Below are 14,230 nucleotides of genomic sequence, written 5' to 3' on the forward strand. Positions count from 1 at the left end.
TGCGCTTGTCTTATTTCTTTTTATGGAAAGAATAATTTTGAGATGAAAAATGTTTGTTGAAATATTTGTTGCAACTGAAATGTGTCGTTTCCTTTTTTCCAGTTTCCTTCCGTGAATATGAGAAGAATACTTTGGTGCCTTTTAACGATTTCCGCAACAACGAACTTGCAATCGTCCGCACAAGCCACCCAGGTGGTCACTTACACCATGAGGAAGGTCGCGTCTTCGACCAACCAGTTCGGCATCGACTTGTACAGAGCCATGAATGTAAGCGACGAAAACGTCGCCCTGTGTCCCTTCTGCGTGTCCTCCCTACTCTCCATGCTGCTGCTCGGTGCGGGGGAAACGACCGCCTTCACCTTGCGACAGGCCCTGTACTTGGGGGCTCTGCATCCCCACGAAATTCACCACGCCTACCACGATCTGCTCTCCCACCTGGCGCTGAATCTACAGATCCCCGAAGACGCGGGAGGAGCTGACAGCGAGCGGCAGTCGGGAGACCAAGACGGAAACACCTTGAAGATTATCAGCAACATCTACACCCAGCCGCACTTCCCCATCAACTTCCCCTTCACCTTCTTCCTGCAGCGCTTCTACAACACCAGCGTCCATCCTCTGGACTTCGTGCGCAACGGACCGGAGAGCGTGCTTCACGTCAACTCGTTCTTCGAGAGAGAGACTTTCGGGACGATCAGAGAAGTCCTTCCTCAGGTCCCTTCGCCCTCCACCAACCTACTGCTGCTGAGCGCCATCTATTTTCAAGGCACTCTCGACATGAACATGTCGGTTGTCGACTACGCCAGGTCGGAAGTGACCTGGAATGAGGGAGTCCCGCTGGACGAAGACAGAAGCCGAACCGGAAGAGTTCCAGTGATGCTGGAAGCACGGAAAGCGCGAGTTCGTTACGGACAGGACGACTATCTGAACTGCACTGCCGTAGAAGTTCCTTTTCACACTGGCCTCGTGTCTTTAGTTCTTACGATGTCCAACGATCCCAAAGGACTACCACTCATGGAAACTCGACTCAGCGCCCAGAGATTTCACGACCTCCTGAACAACATGACGGTTGTAGACGCCACCTTGCGGGTGAGTACGTAACAGTCATTTTGTTCGGCAGTCTTCTGTCGCTCATAGATAGCGGTCGTGGTACGTGCAAGTAGAGAGATCCTTTCTAAAATAGACATCTGCTCCTTCCTTGATCACACAATGAAAACGCATCTTTTCGGGGGAACAGAAAAACATTCGCGATGAATGCTTCTGGTTTGTGGTGCAAAATGGACACGATCGATACTTTAAAATCGATAATAAATAAGCCACAGACACTGCTTGAAATTAGCAACCAAATAGGTTTTATTAAACTCACAGAATACAAGTCCAAATTCTACACTAAATTGTTAGCGGGTGACGTTTCAGGATTCTTGCCAAAACCTCAGCCCATAAGTGCTAGGGTGGGGGGGGGGGAAGAATAGAAGAGCATTCAACAACTAAGTAAAATAAATTTTATTTAATTTTACTGTAACCAAAAACTAAATGCAACTTTATTTTACATAGTAAAATCAATTTTACTATGTAAAATTAAATTATTTTAAAATAAATTTTAATCTCTTCTATACAGTAAAAACGTTTTCCTCCTCGTGATATTTATTCGAGCCAATGGGAGAAGAGGGCGAGGCAATACGTCACTACAAATGCAATTAATTATTGACAGCTGCCTCCATAACGTTCACTAAGCTCGTGCTTCAGCGTCTAACATTTCATGTTCCATTGAAACGTTGTTATATACTGCATTAATGAATATTGTATATTTGTAAATTGTAAATACAGTAGTTTAGTATTTTGTAAATATTAGTATAGTTTGTAAATATTTCAATTAAATATATCAGTCCTTCGGATGCAACAATATTCCTCATGCATTATGGGAACCCAAAGGCCTTTTCCTAAGTGGCCTATGTGAACGCAGGTAAATAATTACATAGCTCATTTCCTGATTAGATATCGATCAATGTTTTTTGTCTGGAGGCACCGGGGGGGGGGAGTCGACCACAACTCCGCGTTTTTACTCTGTGTAGAATACAATACTCTGCATAAGGCCAGGGCGTGTGCTAGTGCGTGTTTTGTGAAATATTAGTGTGGGTTGTGTTGTTCCTCTGGCCATTTAGCCTGGGGGCCTGTGGAGAGCCACTAACACCCCAGTTTCCATCACTACCCCGGGGAGGCGGGCCAGAACACATTAGGAAAGAAGAAAGCTCTAGCAGGGTACATCTTGGTGTACCCGATGCATCCAAGGGGAGCAAAAAACTATATATATTTCATTGAAAAGGAAATAATGGGGAGATAGGAAGAGGATGAGATAAAAGGAGCAGAGAACAGAGAGAAGTTGAGGCAATCGCCTTATTTGAAAGGGGAGACAGTAAGAGGACCCCTGGTACAGGATGCCCATCCTGGTCGAGATGGTGGGAGTTGAAAGTGGGTGGTGGGGGAAGTAGATAGGGTGAAGGACACTCAACCACCTCAGGTGGTAGGAATAAAAGAACACAGGGAAAGAGATTCCTATGGTGGAACTTGCTTTGGGAAGCGCTGTCCCACACTGGCCTGGGGGTTACCCTAATGGCCAGTGTCAGCTTCCCACACCACGCCAGATAGGAAAAGCTACATCATGGTGTCAGCTTGGATAACCATGAGGTCCTTGAGGGCCTGCATAGCCATCAGTCTCTCCAGTGAAGAGGCTAAGATAGAATATGCAATTAATAATAACTTTCATTCACTCAACATTCACACAACTTTACTTTTTATAGTTTTTTTCTTACATTTTCTATTTTATTTTATATATTAGATTAGATATCGATCAGTGCGTTTCGACAAGTGTGCCTTTCACGTAGAAAAGATTTGACTTACTCTGTCATACCTCTACATATTACGTAGAAAAGCATGCGCGGGGATTGCCGAGCAGGGGGCGGAGCCCCCTGGTATTATATTATTTTAATAAATTTCAATTAAAATAACCTTTATTTTACATAGTTGTTTTATTTTAGTGTACAATCCTAGCAATTTAGTGTACAATATGAGCTTATATTCTATGAGTGTAATAAAACCTTTTTTTTTTTTTTTTTTTTTTTTTTTTTACTAATTTCACGTGGTATGATAGGGTCATTTATTATTATAATTATGTATATTATCACATATAACATACATATACACTGGTATGCAAAACTTAAGGACCAACACTATTTCTAAAGGTTACAACCACAAAATCTTTACTAAAGGTACTCTTTATTGATGAGAGTAGATTCAGTCTCAGCAGCGATTCTGGACGTCAGCTAATCTGGCAAGAGGTTTGCACACGGTATCACCCCGCAAACGTCACTGGAAGGGATCGATATGGCGGTCGAGGTGTTCTCGTCTGGGAAGGCGTTATCTTGGATAGACGTACACAACTCCAGATACTGGAAGGCGGTACTGTAACCGGTGCATGCTACTGTACTGAGGTAATCTTTCCCCATGTGCGTCTGTTCCGAGGTGCCATTGGCTCCGAGTTCGTGTTTATGGATGATAACGCCACACTCCATCGCACTGCAGCTGTTGATATACTTTTGGAAAGTGAGGACATTGTTCGTATGTGTTGGCCTGTCCGTTCTTATGATCTAAATCCCATCGAACACATATGGGAGGCTCTGGGGAGATGCCTAGCGGCACGTCCACACCCACCAGAAAATGTTCACCAGCTGAAGATGGCGCTAACAGAGGAATGGACGATGTTACCGCAAGAACTTATCAAAAACATTGTACTAAATATGTATCCCCTGTTCATATTTAGAACAACAACATTGTTTTACTAAATATGGACAGGGGATACAAAGCCTGCATCGACATTAAGGGTGGCCATATTTCCTACTGAGGACCACCTCTTCCCTTTGTTCCATCTTTGGCAGTGATGCATCTGTATCATGGCAGCCAGTGCTATGTTGCCATTTTTGAATAAAGTCCCTCTGTACCGTTTTGTTGACGTTGTTGTTTCCTTCTTCATTTCTGTACCTCACGAGGTTCCTTTGGTATGCTGTTGCCATATCCAGGCCACTCCTATGACAAGCTACAGGTGAAAACCTGACTAGTCCTTAAATTTTGCACACCAGTGTATTATCATGAGTCCCGAAACCTGATCAGTGTAATCTATTTGGCTTCCGGAAAAATAGATAATCGCCATCTCGCTATGGGATGCCCAGATATAGAAAAAGCCTTCGACACCACATGGCTTTTGGTGCCTTGAGAGATCTTTATTTCTTCGACTTGAGATTCATACATAGAAGTCAAATCATCCAAAATTTCCTTCAGCGCATATCCTTTCAAGTATTCTAGCGGAATGTTCTCTCTGGAATACAAGAAGTTCCATAAGGTTCTGTTCTCTGAGGACCACCGTAGGACCTCAGAGGTCCCATACGGTTCTGTTCTCAGAACTGTCTGGGACTTCTTCTAGAAGAATAAATTATTTGAGAAACATATTCTGAAAACTTCGAGAAGAATAAATTGTTTGGCGCCGCCATAGCCAGATGGGAAGGAGCAGCAGTGCATAGCACACGCTTCTTGATTAGACCGGGGTTCGAACCCGTCACCACCAAATACGGAGGATGCGGAAAGGTCAGGAAATGACCACCGCATATCCCAGAGCAATATGGCCTTAGTTGCTAATGCTCCAAATAACAAACAAACAATAAATTGTTTAAGAAACATTCTGAAAACTGCAGAGTCATGCTGATGGTCTTGCCATTTTCTGTTATTCACAGAATTAACTTCGTACAGAGGCACCACCACATCTCAAAATAAAATAATAATATCGAGCAACAGACGGCACAGAATTATTCTCCCAGAAATCTCCAGCCGTACACTTTTGTGATAAGCGCAAGATGCATATTTAACCTTGGCCAATTAACTTTCGTCTCCTGTGCCTAATTTTCGATAATGAGTTAAATTTAGCATTAGCATTAGCAGGGCATATGATAAAAAAGCATAATTATATACATCAGCCAAAAACAAACAAAAAAAAAAAAAACCTTCCGTTTCACCCATCCATTCACTCCAAATGTTTGTCTAGTTCTGCTTGAACTTATTTAAGTTTTCGACCTCCACTACAACAGATGGAAATTTGTTCCAACTATCAACCACCCGCTGGATGAAGGCGAATTTCCGCACATCTATTCTACAGTTGTCTTTCCTCAATTTGAATTTATGCTCCCTCACGTGAGTAATCTGAGCAGGAGGAAGGATCTCATTAGCATTTGGCTTGCTCAGTCCATTCAAGGCCTTACACACCTCAATTAGATCGCCTCGCAGCTACCTCGCAGTCTCCAGAAGCTGCAATTTGCAGAACTCAAGCCTTGCTTGGTAACACCACCCTTTGTTCCACTCATCAATCTCGTTGCCCTTCTCTGTACTCGTTCCAGCAGCTCTACATCTTTCCTAAAATGATGCCTACAGACCTGTATGCAGTACTCTAGATGTGGCCTGACCATTGCCTTATACAACGGGACAATCACCGCCTTATATACAGAAATTTTTCTGCTAGAAAAATTTCTGTATATCATTGACAAGACACCATGAACTACTCTTACAGCCTTTTTGCACTGCAAAAAGGCTGCAAGGACCTTTCTTAGACCACATGCGAAATATGAACGTACTGTGGGTCATTTCTTCTAAAGAGTAGATTGCAAGATTTATCCTTAAACCCTACTTCTCTTGCACAGAGCTGTAATAAAATATCATTAGACTACGGTCTATGATTCTGATAGGGGGTGCTAGCGCGTCTCGCCCCCTATCCATCATTTTGCAAAACGTCGGAAGGACGGAGTTCTTGAGTCCCACGAACCTACACTCAATATCAGGAGGAAGATGTTACTGCTGAACTATGCAGATGAAATAAATTCAACGCCTCTTTGAATTTCACCCTATTCGGCAGCTAATTTGACCTCTTCCTATCCTTTACTGTTGTTGTTGTTATTATTTCTCCCTGACTGGAGGTTCCACCTTGTGATGGGTATTGCTACCAAGTACACAGGGTGATTGTTGTTGTTATGTCTGGTGTTATAGCTGGTCGAGGAACTCTCTCACTATCCTACAGGCGTTCAGGATTGCGACTTTCTGGAGTTCCTTGTAGGTGTTCGCTGGGCGGGAGCCCTATTGCTGCTAGGCTGTTATGCAGGGTCTTTGGCACCATACCTGTGGTTGACACGATGATCGGGATGGTCGTTACTTAAATAAATAAATAAATCTTTATTGTGAAGTAGAGTTACAGCACAATATCCCATCACAGCGACGAGCGCCAGGGGTTCACATATAGCAGTTAGGGAAAAGATAAGTACGGCGTACAAATATAAAAGGCTACAAAATACCGATCACAAATGCAAAAGAAATACAAATTCACCATAAAAACACAGAGCTGAACACAAATACAGAAATAAATACAACTTGGCAATAGATCAGGGTTCAAGGGCTTTGATAAAGTTGTGTCTGTCCTTCTTCTTACTTATTATGCTGGAAGAAATCTCTCAGTGAGTACAAGCCTGTTGTGGTGAGCCACGAGTGCTGGTACCGACCTTAGGCTTGGCTTTGGAATCCTCCAAGAACAAGCGTTCCAAATATTTGGATATCCGACCTGTGATGAGTTCGGCTGTGAAGACCAGCTCTTTTCCACGATCAGGAACTTCATCCTCGGGATGTCGAGTGCTTGTGCCATCATGGTAGTTGTGGTAGAGGGAGGTAGCCGAAGCTTGTTATTGGCCCATTTCAGTAACCAGTATTCAGAGGTGTACACCCGCTTGAGGTTTGTAGATGCAGCAGAGGCCCATATTTCTGCACCATACAGAATGGCGGGGTAGACGGTGGAGGTGATGAACCTTTAACGGTGACAGGATGCCGAACGTGTAGCAGCTGCTGCTTTGAGATCCGCCGTAGATGAGAAAATTTGGTACTGATTTTGTCGATCTGGTTGACAAAGGACATCTTTTGGTCAAACAGAACGCCAAGGTCTGTGTGCGAGGGTGCGTTTGGTATTCGTATCCCTGCGAGTGAAACGTTGAGTACTGTCGGCATGGAATTAAGGGAGAATATAACCTGAGCAGACTTCAGTGGGTTGATTTTTAGATTGAAGTTTGACAATTCTAGATCCTTAAGTTGGGAATTGATCCTGTTGCTGAGCTGAACGGGTTGTCGCCGCCAGGGTTAATTTGAGTCAGCAGTTTGAAGTCATCGGCATAGCTTAGGAGACCATTCGTTGAGGCAATAATGGGCACGATAGCTGTGAACAGGACACCAGATAGGACACCCCCCCCTGCGGTACTCTAGCAGTAATGTCGCAGGATAGGGTGTGTTGTTGCCGATGGAGAATAAGTATTCTGTGACAGAGTACAGCAAATCACAGCATATCATCGAATGTGAAATTTATCCTTAAGTAGGAGGAGCAAGGCCGGGTTCGACACGGCATCAAAGGCTGCGCTTATGTCGAGATACGTGGTTGCTAGCTCAGCTCTTTGTTCGAATGCTGAGAGGATGCGTTCTGTGGTGGCTGCCAAGTTAGTGATTGATGATTTTCCTGCGATGGCATAGTGGATTTCAGTCTGGAGGATTTGTTGAGTAATTGTGGGTAGCAAAGTCTTTTCAAGAGTTTTTAACACACGAGGCAACTGATATGGGTCTGAACTGGCTGACTTTTGTGGAAAATTGATTTTTATGGATGGGGTACACTCTGTACTTATTCCATTGTGGTGGGAAATAATGCTCAGCGAGGCATCTGTTGTAGATCGAGAGAAGGGGATCTATGATGAATGTGCTCAAGCATTTGATCATAAATTGCGGAATTCCATCCTCCCCAACAGTGGCTGCTGTGGGAAGGGAATTGATGTCACGTATGAGCTTCTTCGTGATCTGGACAGTCCCTAGGACATTTGAAGGGTTTCCATAGTCAGGCTGGACAACTATAGATGGGACTGTGGTTGTATTTGAAAACCTGGCGATGTATTTGAGCCATTCTTGAGGATCAAGCATATGATTGAATCCACCATGTGGGACAGCACAGAATGGCTTTCCTTTCCTCAGAGTGCGGTTAAGATTTACTTGGATTGCAGCAGCTTTCTTTCGATTAAAGTGGGCCCTGGCGCGGGAAAAGGCTATTCTGTCTTGACTGCCATTCGTAAGCTTCCATTTCTTATGTAGGACTTGTTTCATTTTGAAGCTGTTGTTGAGGTCAACAGTCCACCACGATCTGGAACGGGGAGTTACTGTTACCTGTTTGGTGGCAGCATAGTCGGTGACAGATTTAATCCAGTTAGATAAGAGTGTCACTGCGAGGATGAGGTCGCAGTCAATGAGGACATCCCAAGGAATGCAGGATGCTGCTTCTACACAGAGTTGAGGATTAAGGTTTTAGGTGCTGAAACTTATTTGACAATTTTGTTGTCAGGGATGTTGAAGTTTGGCACCTGCAATGACCATGTCAAAACTATAGGACAGGAAGAATGCGATGGGATCATCCTCAGCTGTGCATGGTGTTGAAGCAAAAGCGAGATCCAGTAGGTTCAATCCACTGGTGGGGTTCTCATTGACCCGTGTCATGTCAATGGATTTGAAGAACTCACAGAGCCTGATAAAGAGGTGATGGCGGTTTGAAGGCAGATTAAAATCACCACAAACAAGATGTTGTGCAGACGGACGAAGATGGTTTAACAGCCAGTTCCCTAGATCTTCAATAATTTCAATTATAGGCCCTGGGGGAATATACACAGATGTGATATCAATGTGGCTGGAGTGAAGCGTAGCGAGACTAAAGTGTATTCGTGTCTAGCGGCACCGGAGGTTTCCCCCAACTCCGCGTTGCTTTCATTGTAGGTGTAACAGTTCACTGTAAAGGCCAGAGATTTAAAAGTGTATGGATTTTGTAAGTTTAATGTTGTGTATCGTTGTTCTTCTGGCCATTTAGCCGCTAGACCCCTGCTGGGGCCCAACGTCGTCCACACTTAGCCTCGTGGAGGCAGACCAGGTACCCAGTAGTTGATATTTTACTCTGGCAGGCCCTGCCACCTAGTTTCCTGAGATTTCAGTGGCCTTAAAAAAAAAAAAAAAAAAAAAAAAATTTTTTTAAATAAAAAAATAAAATAATTGCTGAAAAGGTTTAAGCCGAAAGAGTTTTGCGTGCGCGGTTTCAATTTGGACATATTTTAATTTTTTAACATTGTGTGGGACGTTCGCTGGTGTATAGACAGAGTAGGGGAGGGAGACTAAAGACTGGGGGGAAAGCCAGAAGTATGGGGACAATAGAGTAGGTGTCCCCAAAAGCAGTGGGGCAGGCCCATGCCCCACCAGAGGTAGAGAAGCGGGGAGTGGCAGGGGGGAAACAGCAAACCGTCTCCCCCTCTGTCTGGGGATTGGGAATTAAAGGTGAATAGGACTAGGGTGTCTTATTCATACCGCCATATGGCGTAATGCAAGTAGTTCCTGCATTTATGTCCAGTCCGGGCTTTTTGTCACTTGGTTTGTTTGCATGTACTCATCTTCGTCGGTTAGTTCCTATGGCTGTGTCTGACCAGGTTCCTTGTCACTTTACTATTTACTTGATCTTTGTAGGGTCCTGTTGGGTCCTTTGATCCATTTATGGCCTCACTTTGGTCGGGGTTGTCTTCTTCCACGCTCATTTTGATTTCCTCTCTAACTCTTTGCAGTCTTGTGGGGTGGTCGATTTTCTTCGAGCATGTAATTTACTTTCATTCATTGTGGATGGCAATTTCCGTTCTTCTTCGGTCGAAGACTTCTCGTGCAAATTGGCTGAAAGCCGCGTAGTCGTCTTCTGTGTCCAAGAGATGGTGTTCTTTATTTTTTGGTATGTATTGTATTTTAGTTATTAGCAGGCTTCTGTGTTCCTCATAGCACTCACAGTCGTGCATTATATGATGCCATGTTTCAGGCTCACCACAGGTGCAAGTTAGCTCCTCCGTTATACCCAGCATGTTCAATTTTGCCTTGAATGGGCCATGGCCCGTTAATAAGTACGTTGCATTTAACCCCGGGTTAAACCACGGGGGGGGGGGGGCTTTTGGATACGTCTTGGCAACCAGTGGTATGAATCTCTTCGTCACTTCGCCTTTATTTGATGCTGTCCATCTGTCCTGCCACAGCTGCAGCAGGTGAGCCACGATTCTATCCTTTTCTGCTTTGCGGTTGTTGTTTGGTTCTAGGGTGAGTCCATAGATGTTAGTGGGTGTTCCCTTAGAGAGGTGGTACATGAGCCCGCAGCGAGTCACCTCCAGGTCCAGTGGGAGGACTCCTGTCAAGACCTGGAGGGCGTGCGTGCTCACTGTTCTGCATGTACGGGAGATGATGAGCATAATGCTACGCTGGATTGTGTCCAGGTGTCTTTTATATACTACTGTTCCTGCTTTTTTGTACCATATCGGGGATGCGTAGGTAATGACTGGGATGAAAATTGCTTTGTAATACAGGGACAGGGTTTTTCTGTTTAATCCCCAGTCCCTGCGTGAGACTCTTGCTATTAATGCTGCATAATTCCTTAGTTTTTCTTTCAGGTGGATGATGTCAGGGGGTGAAGGATAAATTACTGTCGATTGTAATTCCTAAGTATCGTATTTGTTTTGCAAGTTTGATGGTTGCTCCTGCTATCTTTATTTGCGGTGGTCTGTGGATGTCAAGCACTCCTTTCAGTAGAACAGAGTTCGTCTTCGTGGGTGAGATCTTCAACATGTGTAGCTTTGCCCAATCCTGTAACACCTGTATTGCCTGGTTTGCACGAGTCTCCAGGCCCGATCTGGAGTCCGCCTCCACCATCAGGACCAAATCGTCAGCAAAGGCCTGGCAGCTCACTTCGCCCAAGTCCTGAGCCAGGAATTCGTCAAAGACAAAGTTCCACATGAGTGGCCCCAAGACCGAGCCCTGGGGGCAGTCCCTGCGGACCCATCGAGCCACTTTTCGAAAAGGTGTTACCACCTCAATTCTTCGGTCAGTTAGGTAATCCTTTATACACTTGTAGAGGTTTGTTGGGAGCGCTGCCTCCCGGAGCCGGTCGAGGACGCTCGGCCACCACAGGGTGTCGAACGCCCCTGCGAAGTCCACTGCAATGACTAGGAAGTGCTTCCTGTCGCATTGGGTTGCTTTGAATATAAGGTTTTGGACTGCTTCTATGGTTGATAATCCCGGTTTGAATCCATATTGTTTTGGTGATTCTAGGTTTGCAGCTTTGTAGTGGTTCATAATTCTTTTGTGCAACAGCCTTTCGTATAGTTTACTCAGGGTAGTCAGTAAAGCTATCGGTCGGTAGGAATCCGGTTGTTCCGGTGGCTTGTTAGGGTTCTTCAGGATGAGTTTCAGATTTGCGGTTTTCCAGGAGGTCGGAAATTTCCCCGCTTGCAGGCAGCAGTTTAGAAGTTTGAGCAGGAGGCCAGGTATGTGTTCCACAGCCTTTTTGATCAGCTCCGGCTCCAGGAGGTCCGGTCCCGGGCATTTCTTATTTCGCATCTGTGCCGCAGCATTTTGTAGCTCCTCCATGGTGAAGGGTGGCTCCATTTGTTGCGATGTGTATGCCTCGTTCGCTTTAGAGATTTCTTCTTGCTTGTCACTCGCGTAGCGAGACTATAATTGCTTCGAAAGCTTGAGTTGTAGTTGAGGTCGAATTCTCATATGAGAATAAGGAGGTGTTGTACAGTATGGCTACTCGACCGCCTCTAGATTGCTCCCTGGAGGCAGACAGCATGTGGTAACCAGCAATAGTTGAGCAGAAGAGTGTGTCTTGATTAGGTTGAAGCCACGTTTCTGCGAGGCAGACGACGTTGCATATGCCACATCTCTTTCATCTCCTGCCTTAGGTTCGTTTAATTCCTGATTTTTTCCCCATGGGTTTTCTGCAGGTTGCCAGTGTTGGGTACCACTATGTCAATCAGATAGGTAGCCTTTTCCTTCTTGTCCACAAGGGTTATATCCGGTCTGTTGTGTGGGATTGTCCTATCCGTTATTATGGCGCGGTCCCAGTACAGCTTGTGGGTTGGGGTCATTAGTACTGCCTGGAGTTCGTACTTGTAGTACGGTACACTTTCTTCGATCAACTGGTATTTCCTTGATAGCTTCTGATGTATTATCCTGGCTACTCAGTCTGAATGATCACCTTGCATCGCACAGGGATGTGTTGGATCGTTTCCGAGGCCAGGTGACATCGGACACTCCGGTCTTATTATTATTAAATCCACACAGAAGACCTTGCTGGTATGCATTTTCGGGAACACCAGAAAATAGTTTTTTTTTTTTTTTTTTTTTTTTCACACTAGTATTTTTCCCTAGTATTCACACTAGAATACTAGGGAAAGGGTATACAGATCATTCTGCCAAATTTCCATCCAGCAGAACCTCTTCATATTTTCAAGTACCATTTGCCGCTCACATAGCCAACATACGGAGAATATGCACTTTTATGGAAAACTGAAATACACAATAAACTAATTCGAAATAAGCCTGGGTCCCAATCATGGGCTTCCAGACAAACAGACAGGAAGAAGAAATCCTAAACAGAACCCGAATAGGTCACATTCACTCACTCATCGCTTTCTTCTTACAGCAGAGGATCTTCCACTGGGAACACACTGCCACCATCCGTGAATCAGATGCTTGTTGAAGTACCCAAGCAGATGTCATTCGATTCTGTGTCAAATTTAAAGGAAACTTTGTAATATCATCGGTTATGACTCAACTCTCTCCGCATTTTTCGTATTTTCTAAAACAAATACAACTACATGACCTACTTTAACTCTTTCTGCGACAATGAACATGTACATCTTCTACTACCTTTTCTTCAGAAACATTTTGAATATTTAAGACTTTTGTAATTCACTAATACTGTGAATAAGTAGTTCGGTTATCTGCTGTGATAATGAATTTGGTTTTCCCCATTTATTTCAGATGCCTCGAATACGCGTGGAGTTCCGGAACAGCAACCTGACAAAGGCGCTCTTCAATCTTGGCTTGGTCGATATCTTCACCCCTGGCTACGCTTCCTTGTTCGGAATCAGCAGATACGGCTGGTTGCACGTCACCAACATCACTCACGACGCCTACGTCGAAGTAAAGGAGCCTGGACGCGCTGCCCACTCGACTTACTCCAGCGGAAAAGACGTAGTCCACATAACTCTGGACAGACCTTTTATGTATTTCGTCCTGGACAATATAGGTGGGCTCATCATCGCCATGGGCAAAATTGTAAACCCAGTGGATTTTATACACATCCAGTGAGCATTTCCTGCGCGGGCACGACGATGCTAATTTATTACTGTACTGTAGATGCGCCCGACATGTCTGCTTCATTCGAATTTCATTCTGAAATGAAATAAATTTCCGCAGTTTAAATAAAAGATTAAATAAAATTTTTGTCGTAAATAGATCACACATTTGCCTACTTGCGCTATGCGTAGGATTCATGTGTGCAATGTACTTCTTCTTGGACTGTTCCTCTCCCTCCCCCACACGAACGCGTGGCGCGCAACGTTGCACGTCTCGCGGTTACTTTAGTGGTGTCAAGTGGGTGTTCGCAAGAAGGCTGCTTTTGTTCACCTCACCAGAAGCAACACTCAAACTTCGCAAACATTACGCACATTTCTGACTGTTATACAGATTTTTGCACCGAGTTGAACTACCGTTCTGGAGCCGTTGTACCTAAGATACTATATTTGTCACCCTACCACAAAATTTTTTTTCTCTTGTAGATGCCAGCCTCCTTTATGGTTGATGGATTACGCTGCTTATCAGGCTTACAGAACGGTATGGTTTGATTCCCGTAGTCACACAATAAGATATCCATCGGAACGGTGGAAACACTTGATGACCACCGAGTTTGTGTCTAGCCAAGGTGCGCGGTTTTTCTTTCTCCTTAAAACCCCTATTTCTCATCTCCAAAATGGCAGCCTATTTCTCATCTCCAAAATATTTCTCATCTCCAAAATATTTCTCATCTCCAAAATGGATACACGCAGGCAGTGCCGTCGTGAGATTTTTTTGCGCCCTAGGCAAATCAAACATTTGGCGCCCTTTTAAATAACCCGCACGACCGCGAAGCGGCCCTATCCAAATGGCGCCCTAGGCGTCGTTGTTGTTGTTACTATTAGGTTTAACGGCACAAGGGCTGCTGTGGAAAAATTGTGCCCGGTCATGGTTTTTGTACAGGTAACATATTGTTAAAGATGTTAAATTACTGTAT

General features: G+C 44.5%; 1 protein-coding gene across 1 annotated transcript; it reads left to right on the forward strand.

Annotated features, from left to right (window-relative positions):
- The first annotated feature begins 207 nt into the window (after positions 1–207).
- On the forward strand, positions 208–13,269 carry LOC150081146 (iris-like). The gene is made up of 2 exons (XM_090380940.1): positions 208–1,086; positions 12,940–13,269. The coding sequence occupies exons 1-2, from the start codon at positions 208–210 to the stop codon at positions 13,267–13,269; spliced, it is 1,209 nt and encodes a 402-aa protein (XP_090237066.1).
- The last annotated feature ends 961 nt before the right edge of the window (positions 13,270–14,230 follow it).

The sequence above is a fragment of the Mastigoproctus giganteus genome, chromosome 9 (genome assembly GCF_048544385.1).
Source record: "Mastigoproctus giganteus isolate SK-2022 chromosome 9, ASM4854438v1, whole genome shotgun sequence".
In the NCBI taxonomy this organism is placed as follows: Eukaryota; Metazoa; Arthropoda; class Arachnida; order Uropygi; family Thelyphonidae; genus Mastigoproctus; species Mastigoproctus giganteus.

Coding starts and splice junctions, on each gene's coding strand:
- LOC150081146 (XM_090380940.1), top strand. CDS start 208: ATGAGGAAGGTCGCGTCTTCGACCAACCAGTTCGGCATCGACTTGTAC. Junction 1,087..12,939: donor TTGTAGACGCCACCTTGCGG/GTGAGTACGTAA, acceptor CATTTATTTCAG/ATGCCTCGAATACGCGTGGA.